The 22,646-nt window shown below is 35.7% G+C and overlaps 2 protein-coding genes and 1 long non-coding RNA gene across 3 annotated transcripts in view; all 3 read right to left on the bottom strand.

The window, feature by feature from the left end:
* The window catches only part of LOC135078706 (E3 ubiquitin-protein ligase TRIP12), a 68,409-nt gene extending 56,899 nt beyond the window's left edge, over positions 1-11,510 (bottom strand). The window contains exon 1 of the mRNA XM_063973257.1: positions 11,301-11,510. The gene's annotated coding sequence lies outside the window, so the exon portion shown is untranslated. The remainder of the gene's footprint in view (positions 1-11,300) is intronic.
* Positions 11,511-11,832: 322 nt separating this feature from the next.
* Positions 11,833-14,320, bottom strand: LOC135086646 (zinc finger protein ZFP2-like). The gene is made up of 4 exons (XM_063981403.1): positions 13,363-14,320; positions 12,853-13,050; positions 12,561-12,664; positions 11,833-12,386 (listed from the first exon to the last, which is right to left on the bottom strand). Exons 1-4 carry the CDS (start codon positions 14,201-14,203, stop codon positions 11,877-11,879), a joined length of 1,653 nt encoding a protein of 550 aa, XP_063837473.1. The 5' UTR covers positions 14,204-14,320; the 3' UTR covers positions 11,833-11,876.
* A 4,851-nt stretch (positions 14,321-19,171) lies between these two features.
* On the bottom strand, positions 19,172-20,189 carry LOC135086638 (uncharacterized). Its single transcript, XR_010260555.1, has 3 exons — positions 19,980-20,189; positions 19,418-19,504; positions 19,172-19,299 (listed from the first exon to the last, which is right to left on the bottom strand). It is a non-coding gene; the product is annotated as an uncharacterized LOC135086638 (long non-coding RNA).
* Positions 20,190-22,646: the final 2,457 nt, after the last annotated feature.

Genomic DNA, 22,646 nt, shown 5'->3' with positions numbered 1-22,646 from the left:
GATCCCTGCGGCACACCCATGGTTAGAGGTGCTCCAGAAGACTCAGTTCCATTAATACAAACTTTTTGCTTTCTGCCTGTGAGATACGAGTTCAGCAGATCAAGTGCCTCATCCGAAACACCATAATGTCGCAATTTTTTTAGTAAGGTTTGGTGGTCTACACAATCAAACGCTTTTGAAAGGTCACAAAAAATACCAACAGCGTCTTTTTTACTCTCCCAAGCATCAAAGACGTGTTTCAGTAGTGCTACTCCAGCGTCAGTAGTACTTCTACCTTTGGTAAAACCAAATTGTTTATTGTGAAGTAACTTGTTGAAAATAAAATGAGAAAGAAGTTGATGAAATATAATTTTCTCAAAAATTTTGCTAAGTACTGGTAAAATAGAAATCGGCCGAAAATTACTTCATAAAGAAAATTAGTAATTTAAAGATTATGTGTTTTAGAAGTAATCTTTTTTTAATGTACACACGGCCACATTGTTAACTATCCATTTCCGTTTTTGCTCTCGTTCTCATCAAATGATGATTCTTAGCGATAGAACGAGACGATATGACAGGCAATGGATAGTTAACACTGTTGCCGATAGTACAATACAAAGTAATTAAATTAGAACACTGAGAAAAATTTCAAAATCATTTTTAAAAGTGAAAATTGTATATTTGCTTATCTGGAATTCCCAAAAACATAAGTCAATAATAAACAAATATAATTGGTAGTTCCAGCTCCAAGTCCAAGCTGTCCATAAAAAGAAGAGCGATATGCATTGCAAATACAATAAAAGCTACCATATGTTTCGTTGCCACATAAACTGGCAACACTGTGCACCAATTCTACCAACACAACATAAAATCCAATAAAATCAGATGCGGACGGGCGACAGACGAGACCATTGATATTTTTTGTCTCCCTCCTCCCCTTCTCTTTCTGTTTTTTTGTGGGTACCCGCACGACGACTGACGAATTAAATGCGCACCCGTGCATGCACTTTTTTGACAAAATGGTTTTAGCAGAGCAGCATGTCTTAGGTAGTGGAAAAGTTCAAGACAATAATGTAATTCCATTCTCCGACCTTAGATTAATAATTTTATTAATCTAAGTCTCCGACCCTCCGAAGGAATAAAAAAGGCTACGGAAATAATAAAATATCCTAAGCTCGAAATCTACTGTGGATCTTCTAGCTAACTAATAGGGGGTATCTTACCAAGTTACCTATTTACCACGATGAAGTATATTTTAAGATTTGTAATAAAATAATTAAAAATTGGTAATAAAAAGTTTTTAGTCATAGAAAAAATATACAGGGTGTCCCAAAATTTGCACATCACGCTGACACCAGAGGTAAATGAGCTTATGACGCATCTAACAAGTATAATAAGTCCATTTTTAAAAATAAACTAATATGAGTCATATTTAAAAACTCATGAAACTTTTCTATGGAAATGAATAAATAAAATATCTTAAGACATATGAAACTTTTCTATGAACATATTAAGCTTGTTCGATGCGTCTAAGGCCCAGTTTTTTGATTCATAGTTAAAATAACAAATTGTTAAATTTTGTTACTAATGGTTAAATATTAACAAATTGTTAAATTTTGTTACTAATGGTTAAATATTAACAAAATGTTAACTAATAGTTAAAAAATGTACTAAAAGTCAAGCTAACCATTGTTCGAAAAACATTTTTTTCTGATATTTAACCACTTGTCATTTGACATCTGTCAAATTTGACTATTGGTTATTTTAACTACGAATCAAAAAACTGGGCCTTAGACTCAGCTACCTCCAGTGTCAGTGTGACGCGCTAATTTTGGGACACTCTGTATAAAATTGGGTACCTACCTACACTAGATTAGTTAGATGAACATGCAAGTTCAGATGAAAATGAAATCTAGGTAGGTACAGTTGCCTGACCCTTAGAATCTTGTTCTATTCCTGGTTGCGAGACTGCAGTCTGCAACAGATTGCAGCCACTAGCCGTAGTAGCCAGCACGTGAAGTAATGAGGCAACGCCGGAGTGTGGCGTTTATTGAAAGTAGGCAAGTTATCATTTGCTGACATTATTTACATCTATGTGGGTATTTAACATAACCACATGGACAAAAATACCCTGCCGGACGCGACGTAGGTAATCTTCGGATTATGAATTTATTATCGACGATTTAGTTAGGGTTTACTTATGGAAACTAAAAATTATCGGGGTAACATAATAAGTTGCATACGGGCAGCAGTGTATACTGTGTGCAGTCTCATAAAAATTGTTGATGCGTGACAACACGTCACAATGCAATATCAGTTGTTTGAACTAAAATAAACACAGGGCAAAGCATCTGTTGTTTAGTATTCATTATAACAAGGGCTATTAACATTACGCGCGAGTTACAGCGTTTGGTTGCCAGTGTCAGTGTCGTATGTCCATTAATCGGAGTTTCAATGCGCGTACGCATATCAAGGGCGGTGTATCTGTCCCGTAGGCGGGGCAAAGGGCCCGGGCGCTGGTGAACGACCGCGATGCCCGGACTCGAGTCTGCCGAGTGCGGCTCGTTTTGCCTTCTGCCTACCTGCGCCGTACGTGTATATCAATGCACTAATCTACATAGGTGCTTGAAGCGAAAACGTGATTTCTTTCTTTAATGTATGAACGGTAAAATCATAAATGTTTATTACTTGACTGTGGAGTTAATTACTTTTCGAGTCTTAGTAGTTAGTACCTAGTCATTATTTAAAAAAAAACATTTTAAATTATAAATAGGACGAAGATACTGCGGGCAGAGACTCAAACGCAGCGCGCTGTGCCTTGGCAGGTGATGTGTTTAAAACAAAACCCCCAAAATAGAAATCGAGAACTTCCTTAGTTAGTAAGTACTTGAGCGTTGAGCCAATAACCAATGTCAATTGATTCCCGTACCTTTGTATAGTACGTAAGTGGCAGGAAACGGGACCGTTAGGTGTAACCTTCGTTGTGACGGTGGTAAAGTTAAAGATTAAAGTTATGGTGTGTTTAAGAGAGAAGTCGGTTAAACAAAAGGCGATTTATGAAGAACAAAAGTATACAGTTTCACTCAAAATCAACCACCTTTTGTTGCAATAATAATAAAAGTGAGACTAAGCTCATTGAAAAGGAGAAAACTATAAATGAAACAAAAAACGTAGAAGTATCACTTCACATAAAGACGTCAAATTAGCAAGATGGGTACTCAATGGTTTTTGCAATACAACAAAACCGAACTGAATCTATACAAAACAGGACACAAAGGCACCGAGTGTTCGAAAAAAAAATGCTTTTCAATCATTTGAAACACCAGCTTTCAATTTATATGAAATGGCGTTGTTTTATATTCTCACAGAAGAAGCTGCAGTAAGCATGGAAATGAAATAATTTGGAATTGTGGACTTGTAGCTAGAAGATTAATTGTCATCATTATGCTATACTAAGAAAGTCAAAGCAAACGGTACCGGCAGTTCTAGCCGAGCAAGGAGCAACACCAACCTGTTTATAACAAACCTGTCCACTCAATTCAAACCATATCCCCACCTTACGGGATGGAAACTACACGCTTTGCACCAGGTGCAGTTGCCAGGTAGATTTTAAGAAAATACGTGCGTATTTACCAACAATAGTATCAGCTTTCAGGTAGCCAGGTTTACATCTTTTATGGAATATCAACCGTTACACTAACTTGCTTGCCGAGTTACGTACACTATAAAATTTCCTATTACAGTCACGTGACCCTGTGTTGTTAAACTGCGCGTGAGTGGACCAAAGCGAAGGCGAATAAAAAACAACAAATCACCGCGCCGCCTGTCGATTTGTTATTCCAAAGTGACCTTCCTTGACTCCGGAATACAAACGCTTATCCTCGTGTCATATGACTGGTATTACAAGTCAAAACGTCCATTGCTTGTATTGGTATAATGGTCTGTCCATGCACCAAATCTTTTAACGTTAAAAAATAAGTTTCACTGTAAATCTACAATCAATGTGCATAAATATTCTTACAACAGAATACATAGAAGCATCAAACTGATTTTCCAATGCCAGATAATCATTTTCTCCTTCATCCGTATTCTCTCCATTGTTGTTCAATAAGTGAAGGAGATGACCTTTGTGCCGTATGCTACTGATGTGATACCACAAGATAATATTCATTATTTACTTACCTACTTTTATTTAAAGACCAACTGGTTTCAACAACGGAGCACTTAACCTTCTACAACGAGATATCAACGTTCGATACACTAAAGATTAACTTTGGCGAGTTTTTGTTCAAATTTAAGCGATCTTCAGTGTATTTGATGCTCAACTGTAAGTGTGGAGTCGTAAGGTGCGTTATAGCATGATGGTGAATGGTACGGAGCGAGGGGCTGCGCCCCAAGGCCGCGGGTCGACAACCCGGCTGTGCTGCAGCGGCCACGTGCGAAACCAGCTCGCCTCGGCAACACTGCTGTAAACACTTCGCTTTTGCCAATTAACCAAACCGATCCAAAAACGCACCGCACACCTACAGCAGTTCATACACCTACTACGTCACGGAAATGATCGTTTACTGTTTGGAATACTGGCTTTTGTGTCGTGTCTAACAATGACTTTAATTTCGGTGTATAAAAGCGCTTGAGCAACCGAATAACAAAGGAACATAAGATTTTCCAATATGCCATGTAGCGATACGTGGAACAAAGAGGATGCATCTTGCATTTCGTGATACTAAACAAGAAAATTAACTTCCAGGTTTTTTTGCACTCTTCCTTACTGGGTAAATTTTTACTCATTTAATGAATTGTTAAGGTAGGGATAGTAAGGAAGAGTGCAATAAAATTTCAGTTATTAACTATATTCTATAAATCGCGCGTTATGTCATTTTAATACACTAACACACGGTAAGCAAGCGAGCGTGACAAGAAAACTCACAATTCCGTTCCGTCATTGCTGAAATGCTACAAGAAAAGTATTGAACAGGCTACAGTTTATAGAAAGTTTGTTCTAAACGAGAAATGTGTTAGATTGGATATGTGAATGTCAGCGGGAGTGCAACGAAATCAATCTGTCGGGGTGCACCCCAGGAGGAGTCATCGACCGGCCCAGTGCGTCCGCGCCCCCGCCGCCAAATGCTCTGGAGCCCTAGCCCTAGCGGTTTAAGGAACCCCTCGGCGACCCTTCGACAAAAGCCCCTGCAAATATAGTCAATAGTCGAGCCAGACAAATCAGAACTCAATTAATAATGTGCATAGGCGACGCGAATCTCCACCAGACTAGCTTGTATGTAGGTACACTTTCGTTAGATATTCAGGCTATGCGTGTACTCTACTTAGTCTTTTTGATGGAATATTTACTGAGCCATAAATGTGAAGTTAATAATAGCTTTTATCTTCAAACCTTGCCATTATTTTTATTCTATCAGCTCATTAAAATTTCTTGCGTCTAAGTCTAGCAATATTTTCGTCTCATTAGTGAAGGTATCAATATACAATAGATTTTGTTATTACCAAGTCTACCATACATAACATAGGGGCATCAAGATACGTAGATTTTTCTATCCACTATACTTGGGAATTTCTATTTCTGTAAGACTAAGCGTCATCAGAAACAAACTAGGCGAGGAATAAAACGGGTGACTTCCGCATTGTGAAACATTCTGAGCATACATCTGTGTTTATAATTTTTCTTCAATCCCAAATTGTAAGAGATGCGCAGCTTAGTTTTTCTGACAGCGATCAATAGATATCTTGCCGTTAATAATGTGAGAGAGAGCACACTGCAAAAAGCATACGTTCAACACAGCAACACGAACATTTACATTAGGCACTAACCTCCAGCGCAGACACATTGCATCGCATAGCCATAGCTACAACATCGTATCAATACCACGTCGTCTGGTTGGATACAACGCGATCAATAAAGCCAATTTGAGGGTTGATTATAAACCCATTACGCTAGTTACTTCAAGACGTCGCAAATACCAGATAACCATATTTTTAGGAGAATACTGTCTCATAGGGCAAAAATGTAGGTGACCCAATTAACTGAAATAACATGCAAATGTGACGGGGCAAAAATAGTCTCTCGCGGGAGAACAAAGAACGTGCCCAGCGAGTGAGGGCTACAGAGGCCGCAGAAACTAAGATATTTAAGTTTGACACATTTCTTTACTTGTAAATGGAAAGGAATGGTGGAATGTTTTAACAAAAAACGATGGTTTTATTCAAAAGTTAAAGCGACAGCGCCGATTCCGATCGAGCGGTGAAAGCTATGGTGTTGCAACATCATCGACATGGAGCCAAAAGGTTTCGTGACGGTCGGGCCGCGTCGCTTGCACAACGTACCCTCAACCAGAATGCAGAACTGCACCATATTCGAAAACAATACAAGTTTTAACTCGTTGAATAACGCGATTAAGTGTTAATTTTGCAGATCTTTACAAATTCTTGATTAGTATACGTTCAATGTATGTCAGTCGATGAAAGAATGAGTTCAAGTCTACGGTCGTTTACGCAATGTGCGCAACTAGGCCAATATTGTATCTCATTCTGCGGGTTTAAAACCTACTCGTGGAATACAATCCGACCGTGTTGCATTATGATAACCAGCTAACGATGGTAAACATGCCAGGGAGGGACGATAACAAATTGCGTCTGCCTCGTGCACATTTTGGGAATGAAAATATCAACAGCTGAGCAACTGAGAATAACCTACAACACTCGTTTTTTTTTTCTATTACGAAAATGGCACTATCAATTATTATTGGTGATAAGATACGTATCTGAAAACGAGTTCAGCGGCGTGTTTAAAACGTCAAACTACGGACATGTTTTCCACATTGGAGTGAGACAGGTGGTGTGCCTATTTCTGTGTGCTGGCTGGCGTCGAGTTACGTAAATCCATTGCCTGCATCTAACCAACGCCACGTGCCACCAACAGACAACAAAGTTAAATATACAACAAATAACATGCCAGTATGAGTTGCACACTACAAGGAATATTCTAATGTGACTGTAAAGGAAAATTTTATTTGTAATGATTGTATAATTGAAACAATTTATGACGCGGCCATTTGTCTAAATTAGCTCGATAAACTTGGATTCAAAGATGATTTTAACGCATATCATGGAACTTATGGACATTACTATTACGTTGTTAAAGCAATTTGTAAACCAACATCGTTACCTAAAATTGCAATAACGATCCCTAATAGGTTCAAATGCGAAACTATCCATGTCGTTAATGATGAAGTTTATTTTTTAAATTACCTATCTCTGGTTGGTAACAACTATGTTGCAGTGAAGCTGAAGGTAATGAAAGGTGTCGGGCTTGCGGGCGGGCCGCGACGGATCGATAGGCGCGGCCCTGCCGCTGCCCTGCCACCTTGTACCCCTGCCAATTCAACATAGATCCGCGCATAGCCAGAAGCTCTTTTAACATAACCAACGAATGGCCCTATCCAAGCTAAAAGTAAATAGATATATTAACAATCATTAGAAGCTCGGTTCAGAATCAGATTGATACCTCTTATCTAAAAAATCAATATGTTTGATACAGCTTTATTCAGCTTATAAGTATCGGCATTTCCACGGAAAATAACCCGGGTCTTTCATATTTGGAAACCTAACCTAATCTTCGATAATAAGTAGGTAATAACTGTATGGATTTGGTAGGAAATTATTGGAACTACTGACTATAATTATTAATATCGGAACAAAATCTACTAGTCCAGTAGGTACCTATTTTAAACGATAAACGTTTATTAAATAAATACAAACGCAGAAGGAATTAATATTGACAATCATTTAATAGAGAGGGATTTTCAGATTATGTAAACTGGGATCGGAAAATACTTGTTGCTTTTTGATGATTTAGGGATTTTCTTCTGTGAGGAGAATGATAGTTCTAGGTTTTTTGCTGAAGGTAAAGCTTTTATTACACCCACCCCCACAGAGATCACAGGCCGCTTTTGGCACCTATGAAATATGTTGAAATAATAAGCCTCTAGCAGTTTGGTCCACGAGAGAGGATTAAATTTTGTCACAGCTATACTACAGAAAATCACGGCGATGTAATTGACACAAAACTGTCAGGAAATATTTTTAGTCAGTCAGTATAGTAATCAAGTTCTAGACAAAAATTAAAGGCGACGCGCGGGTAGGTAGATGCTTATATCTTCTACGTAGCGTTCTTTTACGTCATAATTATCATGGCTGAAACAACTTGAGTATAAAAAACACATTGTATACAGGCTTGCTGTTTCTCCTAAAAAATTCGACTAAGTAAGCGGATAGGGGAACGCCACCCAGTCATGAGGAGTATTGGTTTATCGACGTGGAGTCGTGGACAAACACCGAAACGTGAGGGCCACGAACCAAGGCATTTGCCCGCATCTTTAAAAAAAACCCACAGGTTGGGGCTCTTGGGTCTGGCGTGGCATTTGCCCATTCATGGAGGGCCTCTATCAGTACTTCTCTGAATCTCTGGCAGACCGTAACTTTACCGGATAGGTCCTGTTTGTTCTAACTGTGCCGTGAGTGGAAAACCTCTATAAAAACAACTGGAGGAGGGGATTGGGAGTTGGGGGACTCACCTCGAAACCGGAGTGGCTCATTTAAGAGTTTCGTTAAGACCATCGAGTTTCAGTTGGTAGGCTTTTCATCTTTTAGTGGGTAGGATCTGGTGGGGAGAGTCCCACATAACCCACTGCCCGTCTTTTTTGGCCAGTGGGTATGCGCAAAACATATAGGTACTACCCCGGACCGGAATCTATCGCTCTCAAAGGAATTTCTCTCGAAGCTCGAAGTTAGAAAAATTTTGAGAGCTCTGAGAAACCATTTGATCCACAACGGCCAAAAGTGCAGACGACGAGTACTTGATTCTTGAGTTAAGACCACGAGTACCAAGACTAAGTGCTAAGCAAAATTGATAATGGGCGACGTCTAACCTAGGTTCGTAGCACCCAACCGAATAGGCTTGATACGGACAGACCATGGGTGCGACTTCTCTCTACGCTGAGATTGATATTTTTCAGCATAGAAATGGACCTCTTTTTAATGCCTATCATTTATCAAATGAACACATGAGATAATAGCATGAAAGAAGCGACACGTAGGTGTTTGTGGAATACCTGTACTGTACCAGCTGGGAGGAGTTAAGTAGTCGGCCGTGATTTGAGGAACTCCTTGAGTAAACTTTTTGATGCGTCAAGTATATTAACCACCATTTACACACTCCATTCAACGACTGCGTAAATAGATCAGTCCACAGACTCTCGGTAAATAGGTCTCGTTCTGGTCTTGGTCAGCTTGGTCTTTTAGGTCACCTTGTTTTTCTTGGAAAAGGTGTTCAACAGCGTAAATGTGATAGTTATTTTTGCATGTTGTGACCATGGATTTGTATGGATTCTCCATGATTGTTCGTATTAAGGTGAACTTGAACGAGGTATCTTTATCAGGAAAACAGAATAGAGCAGATATGTTTAAATGGTAAGTTAGTGTGGCTCATTTTCTGCCTTGTGCCACCAAGGTTTTCGCATATGTCCAGATTCCTAGGGGCGCGATTTCGGTAAGAGCCAGATATATAAAAAAACCTATCCTATCCAGGAAGACCGGGAAGTTTTTTTCAGTGCGGAATCAACCTGTTTTTCGTGTGCAAAGCGGCTCCATACCAGCCACGTGAGTGTTCCTGCCTCTCTATTTCTCACCTCTCTCTCCACTGCAACTCCTGTGTAGTCAGATTTGTATAATATCTTGACCACCAATAAAAGCTAACCAGTGAACACTGAGTTGGTAGTCCCAAAGGAAAGATTCTCAATAGAGTCACAAAAAAGATCAAAAGAAAATAAATAGCACTTTGATGTTGATAGTCCATACTGGGCACACTCGAGCCCACTAACAAATTCAAATTCAAATTATTTATTTGCTCAAAAAATAGGGTAAATACATAAGTGGTGTTGGTATTTTATTAAAAGTGCTTTCCTATTTAGCTAATGTCAGTTAGCATGCAAATTACAATTGATCATAAAATAATGTCGATTGATTACATAATATTATATTATATTGATTCCAATAAAATTCATTAGCATATTTCTTCAGTCAAGAATGCAACAGTAAGTTTTCTGTGTATATTTAGGATATTGCAATTATTAAACTTTACTTTGTTTAATGTAACTTCTAGTTTTATTTCCGTAGTATTATTGATTTATAGTGCAGGCCTTGGAGTACTGGAGGTAGGAAGAATTTTAGGTACTAATAAATGGTTTGATAACTTCTGGTACAAAATAAAATATGTATAAATAACTAAAACCCTGCTTTACACACTTGAAACAGGTGGATTGCACTTTCACTTGTCCAACACACCTTTTCTGGGAAGCAATTCAAAGTACTTAATTTTCACAATTATTTTTACATCACAAGAAAATATGGATTTAGCATTTGGGAGAGGCTTATGTCCAGCAGTAGATGTTCTGTGGTGTGTGTCAATGATGATTATGTCAAAGCACCTGGGCTTAACCCTGCTGTAACTGTAAATGTAACATTAAGAATAATGTTATAAATTTAAGAAAAAGAACCAACTGGGAACTTTGTGGAATGGAGCTTGGTAAATGCAATAATTCCCAAAAAGGCTGCAGATTGATCATTTCATTAGGTAATGTTTTTGAGCAATAGTTTCTCAAAAATTGTGTATGTTTAAAAACCAGTTGCAATTCATTTGATGTCTTTAAAGAACCTGTTACAATGACTTTTAATATAATTAAAATCTTAGTCATGCCACTTGGTAACAGTTTATGTTTTGCTTTGTCTAATGTTGAATTCACCAAACATGGAACAGCTTGTCGCAGGAACAGTGAATTTACTCAATGCCACTAATATCATGTGAAGCATAATTTATCATGAGCTAATTAAAAAAATAAAATGTTTTCATATTTTTTCAAAAGATTTTTAAAATTAGATAAGAGTATGTACCTAAATGTTTAATTTTAAGTAATTTAAACTTCAAACAAGCCTAGCCTCATAATAATTATAAATAACATCTACCTACCATGTACGAAAGTACCCACATAAAGAAAGAACTCCTTAGGACAAAGGAATATGAAGGAAAATTATACATATTTTTATATTTTGAAAGGCTGTCCTACTTTTATTTTATTGAGCCAAAACGCAGGAAATATTTCTAACATGAGGGAAGTGGATAAAAACCACTATTACATCATGACCTTCTACCAAATAGAGCGATCCAGAGTTACAACTATAAATTTAATAAAAAATGTTGTGTGGGCATATTAGTATCTTTTATCTACAATCAAAATGGATTTACTTACATTGCGAAGTGCCAGCAGAAGGTATGCAGTGTGGAACTTCGCCTGTTGGCCTAATTTACACACATTGCATCTACCTCAAATGAGACGTAATAAATGGCTAAAAACGCAGTCCATTTATCGTATGTGACGTTTCACAGAAATTCAAATCGATTATTTATGCACACTGCTTGAATTTCAAAGAAACCACATTCAGTTCACAAAATGTCACCGTTTCAATTTTGATCCATACTGATTTTCACTGATTTTTCAAGCACTGTGAAGAGAACAAAAACAGCTGGTTTTGCTCAAAACTCCTTCCTTTTCTTTGTGTCATTTTACACACATACAAACGAAAAGCTGTCGAAAACCGGTAAATCTGCTCAAAAATTGTCTATGTCGCCAATTCAGCATGTGGTGGCGCTGATGTCAATGGATCAAATATCACCAATATCAATAAAAAAAATAGTTTGTAAATATATTTTTTTATTAAAAAATACAGATTCTTCAGAATAGTTCCAATTTGGTCCAATGTTTGTTGGTAGTAGGTAAATCGTTTATGTAGGAAAATACATCATACATTTATTTATAAAAATAAAATTACATAAGAACTTCAAAAAGATCATAAGTTTTTTCATTGGCTGAGTCCTGGAGTATATCTGGGTACTCTTCTTCTTTCGACAAGCACAAGTTTTTGAGTATTTCTGATGGCGATGGAACATTTTTATCAATTGTAGGTATGGAATCAATTAATTGATCTAGATTCGTTTCTAGCGTTGCAAAATTTTTTGGTTCCATAACTGGTTGAGATGAACATGGTGTATTAGTAGCCAAATCTTTATTAGAACTATATTCAAAATGCTCTTCTAGTAGAGTGAAATTTTCAGACTCCATGTCCTCTAGAGATAGTTTTGCTCCTGTGAGTACTAACTTAGCATTGGCTTCTGAAATTTCAGGATAATTATTTTCTTCGTTAAGTTGTTCATGCACTTCGTTATTAGATATCTCTGCATTACCATGTTTCTTTTTTAATTTTTCTACCAGATTTCCTGATTGCCGTACCACTGTCCCTGGGGGTTTGGATTGACATTTATGAGTTCTTTGTGAAACCTGTAAACAAAGAAATTTGAATGAATCGATTGTTTAATTATTATCAATTTATAGGTGAATCAAAGACTACTATTATATACTGAGGTGAATCGTGGTTCCATGGTTTATTTTAATTTCGTTGGATTGTTATTAATTTGAGATTGTGGGTCAAATGATATACCTAGATTGACTTACTTTGTATCGAAAGCTTTTTTCACACGCAGTACATTTATATGGCATAACTCCTGTATGTATACGTCTGTGAACTAGGTATGAAACTCTCTGACGAAAACATTTGCCTGAAAATAAATATTTTTTCAAAACGATCATCAAATGGTAGGTACAAGGTGTGGATTGTAAGCCTGAGTCAAGATGAAAATGTAAAAAGTCTTAATTTTTTTTTTAATATTTATGTTCAAATTCATCTAACTTTAAGTAGGTAGGTACTTCACAAATTTTTTTTTCTATTTTGCATATTTTTTCTTACCACAAGTTTCACACGAGAAAGGTTTTTCGCCAGTGTGTATACGTTGATGATTATGAAGGGTGGATAATTCTTTAAAAGCGCGTCCACAGTAGTTGCAAGTATGAGGTTTTTCATCATTGTGATAAAGAAGATGCTTATGATAAGATTGTTGAAATGTAAACGTTTTGTTGCATTGCGTACACGCGTATGGTGTTTCACCTGAAATAAAAAAAAATACAATCAGTGTCGTAGGATTTATACCTACTAACCTATTAAAATAACTCAATCAACTAAGTATGTAGATAGTAGATGGAATAGTAGGTACAGTAGCACTACTAGACACTTTTTAAGATAAACTTTATTTGGAATAAAAACATTTTGCAGAAATAATAAATTAGCAAAAAAGCTATAAAAAATACAAGTTAATAAGTTATTGCTAAAATTGGCGTTCCATAAACTTATTTAACTATCTAAAACTATTAATTTTCTGTTAGTACAATTTACCTCCAATAGTAACACCAATTATTTAACCTGTGTGTAGACGCTTATGTTTCTTCAAGAAATATTTGGTTGTAAAACATTTCCGGCATACATCACATTGCCATTGTTTGTTATCATTTCTCTCTAAATTGGTAAACTTATCTTCAGAAGTTTCAGCTGATTTATCTTTATTCTTATCCGTAGAGTTACAATTTCCAGATAAAAATCCAAAGTGAGCAACTCTTAGATGAACCATTAAAGATCCTCTCATTTTAAAATTCTTCGGACATAAGTGACATTGATAACGTGTAAAATTATCACTACATGTTTCATCTATGTTATGAATTAGGCACTTGTGCATTTTTAATATGTTAGCATCTACAAATTGTAAGCCACAAACATTACAAATAGTATTTGTTTGTGAGTTTGATGTTTCCGCCTTCAAAATAGCTACAGAAACAGGCTGCGCATATTCCTCACTTGACCCCCGAGTTATATCTATCACAGGAACGGTATTCAAGGATATAGTAGGCAATTTTGGATATATCTTCACGTATTTAATTGGCGCAGCAGCTGTAGTTGATGACGATTTATTTTTAGCAACGTTAGATTTCGATGACTTTATCGGAAGCGAAGCTGTTGTTGGAGTTGCTAAGTTAGGTTTTGACGTCAAATCTTTCTTTTTCTCAGAATCTTTTGTGCCCAAAATTTTTACATGACTGAATAAATGGATTGTAAGTTTGTCTAACCCCGATACTTCTTCTTGGCACACTGGGCACAATATGTTGTTTGTAGACACATAAATTAACCGGTCTCTTAGAGACTGCACAGAATCAAAAACCCCACAATTAACACAAATTGGGCATGGTAAAGAAGCTGCAGCAGCACTCATGATTTAGTCTTTGAATAAAATATAACAAAATGTTCACTTTAAACTACGCCAACCTCATTCTAACACGATAACGCGAAACTAAAGCAAATGAGTTATTTTTGGAAGACTGCGTACATTTATTTTTGGCGCGATTTCAAGATGTTTTACAGCATAAAAATTTAAGCAAGCGCATCATATTTTCAAGGGAGGATGTGAAAATAAAGCTTAATATTCTTTCAAGCCCATATTCAACAAAAAAAATACCAAAACAAAGAAAAAAACATTTTTTTAATGGATCAATAATATATAAGAATATAATATTTATTCTGTATTTTCTGTGCAATGCTTAGGCGCAATGTTAAAAGTAATAATGTGGTAGGTACATAAATATTTGTAACTTTTTGTAAAATTAAGTTTAGGGGTCAATTCTTACAATGGCTATTTAAGCTATACATATTATACACTAAGTACGGTTTTTTTCAAGATACGGTTAGTACCGCACTATATATGTCAAACAGCTGTGTGTCACAAAGAGCATAAAAGAGTAAGAGACGGCACTCCATAGATATTTTTTGAGCTCACGCACACATATGCATTTTAGAGAACGACCCGCAAATCTTTACCAACCGCACAAACTACAGGCGGAGCTACCAACATAATGCCTTATTTTCTGACAGTATTAGTGACGTTCGTAATAACTTATCGATTATCGATACTTTGCTAGGGTTGTAATTGCATATCGATATCTAGTATAGGAACCTTCAATATTTTAATGATTACTATTTTTATTTTATACTATGTGTAAGTAAAACGAAGTCTTGTAACGTAAATTATTTATTTCGAAATAAAATAGGTATATTACAATAAGTATTGAACATGACATAGCAGTTGTAGGCATGAGGAATTATTGAAAATTATAACAAAGTACAGAAATGATAATTTTGTAAACTTTTATTTTCACAACTTTTTCTAAGAAAAAATAGGATTTTTATTTATAAACATCTTTAATTTTCTTATCAGCTGATCGAACCTCAGCCCTAAGATTACTTTTCAATGCTTTGTTGCTGTGCTTTTTTACTTTTGTCAGCAAAATTGTTTTCACTTTTTATGAAGCTGTCATTAATGATTTTACAACTTTTTCTTAGAAAAAGGTAACTTAATATTTTAAACATCTTATCATAAATTTCTTTATTATGTTGTTGACATTTAAACCAACTAAAATTACAATTTGTACTCAACATTAAGAAAATGAATTTTCCAACATTTTCCATATATATCTGGTCGGCAATATGGTCATGATAAAATTGTTTAGCTTCATTTACGGTGGTACATAATTGAATTGTTGGATAAACGAGACTTTTTTTATCATGCCACCATTCGCGAAGAGATATACAGGGTGACAGGTAAAGCGATACATTCCTTGAAAGGGGTTAAAGTAGAGCTTATTTGCAGTCATTTAAGTCATATGACACCATGTCCGAAACTTGTTCATTTCCAAGTTATTCAAGATTTAAGTATTTTTTTAAAAATCTCCAGTTTTTATGTTAAAATGTACCCTTGTAATGAAGAATACGGAATAATGTTAACTTTTTTGTTGTATTCGTATAGCTAAATAATAAGATTGACATTTTAAATTAAAATTTGCAAGAAAGAATCGTCATTACTCAAGTAAAAGCTAAAAAAACTATGTATTATTTTGCAAAAAAAATATGTTTTAGGTAATTAAACGAAGAATTTCCAAGAAAAAATGTATGGAATGTTGTGTACAAATTACAGAATTTAGTTCCTTGATTCATTAGCTATTCAAAAAGGTACAGGTGTTTAACAAACACTACTTAATTATTTTTTTATTTGAATTTAAACGTCTAGTAAGATACTTTCATAAAAAAATTAATAATAAAAAAGTCACACTAACAACTATTCTTGGGTCTTAATAAATGAAAAAGTTAGTATTTTAATAATAATTGTATCACCTAATTTTATTTAGGTACATTATTTTAAGTCCTGCTCAAACTGTGAGCCCCGTCTTCTAATACAAGCTCGTAGTCTGATTGTCACTTCTGTTTTTGTGACTCTTGTTGTCAAACTTTGCTGAATATCTTGAGGTGCCCTCTGAATGCGCTCACGAAGCTTTCACACACACAGCACACTTTCGGCTCAGTGTACGCCAATGGATGGATCGACAATATCCACTTCGTTGGATTGGGCGATGTGGACCCATTCCTTGGCCAGCCAGAAGTCCGGATCTGACCCCTTGCGTTTTTTATTTATGGGGTCACATGAAGTATCTCTTGTATGTAACCCCCGTAAACAACGAGCAAGAGCTTCGTGAGCGCATTCAGAGGGCAGCTCAAGATATTCAGCAGTTTAACAACAAGAGTCACAAAAACAGAAGTGAGAAACAGACTACGAGCTTGTGTTAGAAGACGGGGCTCACAGTTTGAGCAGGACTTAAAATAATGTACCTAGATAAAATTAGGTGATACAATTATTATTAAAATACTAAGTTTTTCATTTATTGAGACCCAAGAACAGTTGTTAGTGTGACTTTTTTATTTATTTATTTTTTTATGAAAGTATCTTACTAGACGTTTAAATTCAAATAAAAAAATAATTAAGCAGTTTTTGTTAAACACCTGTACCTTTTTGAATAGCTAATGAATCAAGGAACTAAATTCTGTAATTTGTACACAACATTCCATACATTTTTTCTTGGAAATTCTTCGTTTAATTACCTAAAACATATTTTTTTTGCAAAATAATACATGGTTTTTTAGCTTTTACTTGAGTAATGACGATTCTTTCTTGCAAATTTTAATTTAAAATGTCAATCTTATTATTTAGCTATACGAATACAACAAAAAAGTTAACATTATTCCGTATTCTTCATTACAAGGGTACATTTTAACATAAAAACTGGAGATTTTTTTAAAAATACTTAAATCTTGAATAACTTTGAAATGAACAAGTTTCGGACATGGTGTCATATGACTTAAATGACTGCAAATAAGCTCTACTTTAACCCCTTTCAAGGAATGTATCGCTTTACCTGTCACCCTGTATATGCATACAAATCATTGTCAACAGGAGTTTTCACGCTCAAACACTCTTCACAAATTAAACAAGAACTGTTCTGTAATAGTTTGGCAGCTAAATACCCGCTTACATATACTACTGGTTGGTTTTCAAGGCTACACAAATTTTCAATGGGCTGTTCTAAGTTTTCAGGGTCCGGGATAGACAACACAGGATAAAATTCAGTGTCTGTGGAATCTTGAACATTAATTTTTATTTCTGTTGTTTTTAAATTAGTTTTTAAAATGTCTTTATATTCCAGCATATGTTTATTGTTGTCTGCTTCACAATTAGCACTTCTGCTATGAGGCACTTTCAGCCCAGTAACCATGCTTGTTTTAAGCGCTGCAGTAAAGTGCGTGATAGTGGGATTTCTATTGGTTACACTGTGTTGCCTAATGATTCCAAATAAGTTTTCCAGAGAGTCTTGGTTAAACTGTCTAAGGTTCATATATTTAAACCCTTCATTCTTTAACTTTTCCCAAATATCGTTTAAGGATTTGATAGATATTTGATATCCCTTTACGCATTTAACATTTTTTAGTATCGTGTTTTCTGCTGTTATAAATTTTATGGTTTTTAACTTATCAGTATAAAAGGTCCAAGACTCAATGTGATTACTTGATGTGGAAACATTTTCCCGGATCCCTTTCTTTACGTCATTTAAAGATGATGGACCATTTGTACAATCAAATAGTTTATCTAACTGTTCAATCACAAATGCTGTATCATTGCAATCAGAAACTTCTTTCCATGCCATCATTTTTAAAATAGCTGCCACGGTATTACTCAGAGCATGCGCAGCATACTTCACCCTCATCTTAGTTTTGAATGTTGGATTTACAATGGTACTATTCAGTTTTTTAAAATTTAAAAAATTTCTGTTGTGTTCTTCTGCAACTACCAAATGCCTCCATTGTGCAATTTTTCCATCGAAAGACATATTTCCACTTTTAAAGAAATTGTTTCGTAATGATTTGAACAAGTGAGGGATGTCATAGATTATAAAAAATTTGTCATTATTTACAGAGAAAAAGTTGCTATCTATGCCTTGTCCACAGTTTCTTTTTAACATGTTAAGAGCTCCTATATTTGTAGATCCCTGATCACAAACTGTTGTTAGAACCATAAATCCGATTTCTTTTAATTTTTTGATGATGTCGATCCTTTCTCCTTTCTCCTCTTGCATCTCCGTCAGCAGGGGTACGCCGTGACAACAGAGGGCCCCCGCTGAAAATCAGTTTCAAGACAAGCCCTGGCGGTCTTGATGTACGCTGAGCGGGTGCCTTTTTGTCAGAGGGGCACAAGCAGTTAATTGTCCACTTGTCTATTTCTCTCTGTTTTAATCTATGTCTTACCTGCTTGTATACCTTTCTTGCAAATAAAAAGTTTTCTATTCTATTCTATTCTATTCTATATAATTTTTGCCAGTTTTGCTGTTGATATTGTGCCTTCCACAAAATAGTGCGCAATATATTGCTTGTATTTATGTTTAGCACCCTGTATCATAAACACTAACGCATGGTCTGCAATTTTCTTTTCTCGTCCCATGTTCTCGCCCTCTCCATAATCCACGTAGCCATCCACTTTATCAGCAATTTCGTTATAAATTATCCGTTTCTTTAACGCCATCTCGTCAAATATTAACGAGCAATATTTATTTTCCTTTGGCATACTTGATGCTTTTGCCTCTAACATATCAATTATATTTTTATTTATACCAGGCTCCATTGGTATATTTTTTAAAATCCTTTGGAGCGTTTTAGTGCTTGGTAGCGTAAACAGCTTTTGCATATAGCGGTATGCTTTAGGGGACCGTTTAAATATAGCCAAAGCATATATTTTGTTGGCTAAAGTCCACCTTTTTCCTTGTGACTTTTTTTTGTTATTCTGCACTACATCCTTTACTAACGATGTCAGCACTTCCGAATCTAACTTGTCTAAATTCACTCTTGACTTCGCTATATTCCTTATTGTTTTTTTTGCATTTTGTAACTGTCGCCAAAGCCTCTTCTCTTTAATTGTAAATGTTGATGAAGTGTCTGTAATAAAAACATTTCCATTAGTAAAAAAAACAACATTAAAGCAAATTGAATTGAATATTGGTTAATTAATCAGCAATTTTACTTAGTTTTTTAAATTAGGTATGTTTTATCTTACCTTTCATTTCAATGTTTTTCTTAGGTCTTTTATAACTGTGGACTAATATTTCTGCCTGTGCATCTTGATGGCAAATGTTTTTATCATCTGAAATATTATAAATTAATATGCAAATTAGTTTAAAATTTATTTTGTTGTTTTATGAAACATATTATTTCCAAATCAATCAATCATTATCAAGTTTTAAAAAAATGCAAAGACAGGATAATGATAGCTCTTCTCATAAAATATGAAGCGTGGGCCCACCTTCAATAACAATGACATAATATTAAATTAAAGGCATTTAGAGGTTTTAATGTTCTGCATTCTGGATGCGGTCTGCGGGTATGTCAAGACAATCTGTAAGTGGTCGTGATAAGGCAATCAGTCACGTGTGCTTTGCGTTCTTTGTTCGTATCCGCACGGTCAAATCACATTAATATAAAATGTACAGAAACCTAGAATGTTGTACATATAAGTTCATTTTGACCTGACTGCAGACTGCAGAACGCATCCAGGGTGGCATTCTTTAGTTTGAGGGAAGGCATATTTTAGAAGGTAAATAATTAGTTTGTACACTTACCATGAGTAATGGGTTTATAGGTCATATGTTCTGGTGCATTGGAAGTAGAAGGAAGAGGTTCAAAAGTTGTTTTCGCAGAAATACCAGAATCTGGTATATCCACAGCTCCCAAACATGTTGAATTTAGTTGTTTGGTTGTAGTTGTAAGGGGAACTGAAAGCAGATAATGAAATGTGAATTGGGTAATAAAATGTCATGTTCTTACCCAACTTTAGGGTACAATCAGTCTAGTACCTACATGTCTTGCTCACATTAAAAATTACTAGCTTATAAATATTATTAAACTAGCTGACCTGGCTAATTAATGTAGGGTCAAGGAGGCAACAGTGACTCGGTCGGCTACAGTGGCTCAGTCATGTTTCGACCTGAAGGCATAGGAATATATATTTGTCTCTTTTACCGATTCAAAGGTCTGGGTACCCGAACACATTTAAACCAGTTTGCTCGCCGGTCAAGTGCCGTGCGGAAGGGTGAGGAAATGTTTTTTGTTTTCGCGCCCACTAAATTACATTCTAAGGTGAGTTTCGATTGTTTTCATATCTTTGTTTGTTGCTATATAGTCCAGTCAATGAATGCTTTAACGACGGTGTAGAGAGAAATCCGTAGAACACAATTTCTGACCTCGGGACTTTATTTAGACTAGTTAGGAGGTGAACATAACAAAAGTCCCCGCCCTTAGCCCTTGAGCCGGCGGAGAGAGGGGGGTTTAAAGGTACTACTTTTCGGTTTTTCGCTTAATCCTCGGAAACTATGCGTCCTAGTGACATGACTGCTATGAACCAAAAAAAGCTTATTCAATTTGCTACAGGTGAGACAGTCAAGTTTTTCTATTTCTTTTATAGTTTTCACGGCATCTGCTCAAGAAGGTCTGTAATATTGGAAATTTTATTTTTGTCTTACATGTTCCTATCAGGAGAAAATCGACTAAATCAACATTAAACAAACATTTTAGACATGCGGGAGCATGTTAAGCCTAGTTCCAGTGAGGGGACTGCACCGTGTGTCTATTTAGACGACCCAATTGGAGCCACTTTTGACTCCTCATCACTCAAAAACTACTGTGCATTAACACTTCAAATTTGGCTCATGTGTTGAGACTTGCAAGATAAAGATCAGCTTCAAATTTCATAAATATACCTCGAACGGTTATTTAGGTATTGACGTTCAAAAATCGACATTTTGAACACTTAAATCTATCTATCATCTGTGAAATGTTAAAATTTACTGGATTTTTATTTGTTCCTTTGTATTTACACATCTACCTATCTGGATGCCAAATTTGAACCTTCAAGGTCATCTGGAAGTTGTTAGAATTTGGTCTATAGGTCAGATATGTAGATTTTTGGACGTAAATACCTAAAGAACCGTTTGAGGTATATTTATGAAATTTGAAGCTGATGTTTATCTTGCAAGTCTCAACACATGCGCCAAATTTGAAGTGTTAATGCACAGTAGTTTTTGAGTGATGAGGAGTCAAAAGTGGCTCCAATTGATTCGTCTAAATATACGCACAGTGCAGTCCCCTCCCTGGAACTAGGCTTAACATGCTTTCGCATGTCTAAAATATTTGCTCAATGTTGATTTAGTCGATTTTCTCCTGATGGGAACATGTAAGACAAAAATAAAATTTTCAATATTACAGACCTTCTAGAGCAGATGCCGCAAAAACTATATAAGATATAGAAAAACTTGACTATCTCACCTGTAGCAAATTGAATAAGCTTGTTTTGGTTCATAGTAGTCATGTCACTAGGACGCATAGTTTCCGAGGATTAAGCGAAAAACCGAAAAGTGGTACCTTTAAACCCCCCCACCCCGCCGGCTCAAGGGCTAAGGGCGGGGACTTTTACTATGTTCATCTCCTAACTAGCCTAAATAAAGTCCCGAAGTCAGAAATTGTGTTCCACGGATTTCCATCTATAATGCTTTATTGACTGGACTAATAGGTAATAGCCGTTATATTTATCGGATAGTAGGTCTTGTATCAATTGTCTTTAATCCGAATTTTGACTAATTTGTTTTACATCTTGGTTTTTTTGATCAAATATTTACAAAATGGCGTAGAAGTACACAGTGACTCAATTTTAATACTTTATACGAATTCAATATTTTATAACTTTAAATCGAATTTTGTTTTTTATTTACAGAATGCCACGGAAAAAAACCGACAGAAAAATAGGGAAGAAATAAATAACGAAGAGATTGAGATGACTTAAGATCTTATAGGTAGCAATAAAAGTACTAAGAGTCGTGTTGAATTGTTGATTATAATAAGAATAGCTTGTGCAGTTTTGTTATTATTTCTAATAAAAAACTACGCGGAATGGGCATTTTCTTTTCATATAAATACTGCCGTACCACGTTAATACTGTGTACCACGGTAGTGAGTCAGTGTGTACACCTAGTAGTCCACAGTGGCTCAATTATCATTTTTTTGTTTTAGGTTCCTACTTTGACATAAGTAGTAAATAATGTAGAATCATGAGTGCTCAGTTACAGTTCAATAGTGTATCTAAAATGTGAGCAAATTTTAGGCCAATATTAAAGCGATATCTATTTTTATTAAGCTTCGAAAAAAAAGTGAGTCACTGTTGCCTCCCTGACCCTAGATTGCCTAAAATTTTTCAAATTGGTCCGGTACTTTTTTTGAAGAATTTGTATTACACA

This window comes from Ostrinia nubilalis, chromosome 2 (genome assembly GCF_963855985.1).
Source record: "Ostrinia nubilalis chromosome 2, ilOstNubi1.1, whole genome shotgun sequence".
NCBI classification, from domain to species: Eukaryota; Metazoa; Arthropoda; class Insecta; order Lepidoptera; family Crambidae; genus Ostrinia; species Ostrinia nubilalis.
The sequence above is the reverse complement of the archived record's forward strand: the minus strand, read 5'-3'. Positions and strand labels throughout refer to the sequence as shown.

Coding starts and splice junctions, on each gene's coding strand:
- LOC135086646 (XM_063981403.1), bottom strand. CDS start 14,203: ATGAGTGCTGCTGCAGCTTCTTTACCATGCCCAATTTGTGTTAATTGT. Junction 13,051..13,362: donor ACATAAGCGTCTACACACAG/GTTAAATAATTG, acceptor TTTTTATTTCAG/GTGAAACACCATACGCGTGT. Junction 12,387..12,560: donor AAAAAAGCTTTCGATACAAA/GTAAGTCAATCT, acceptor CTTTGTTTACAG/GTTTCACAAAGAACTCATAA.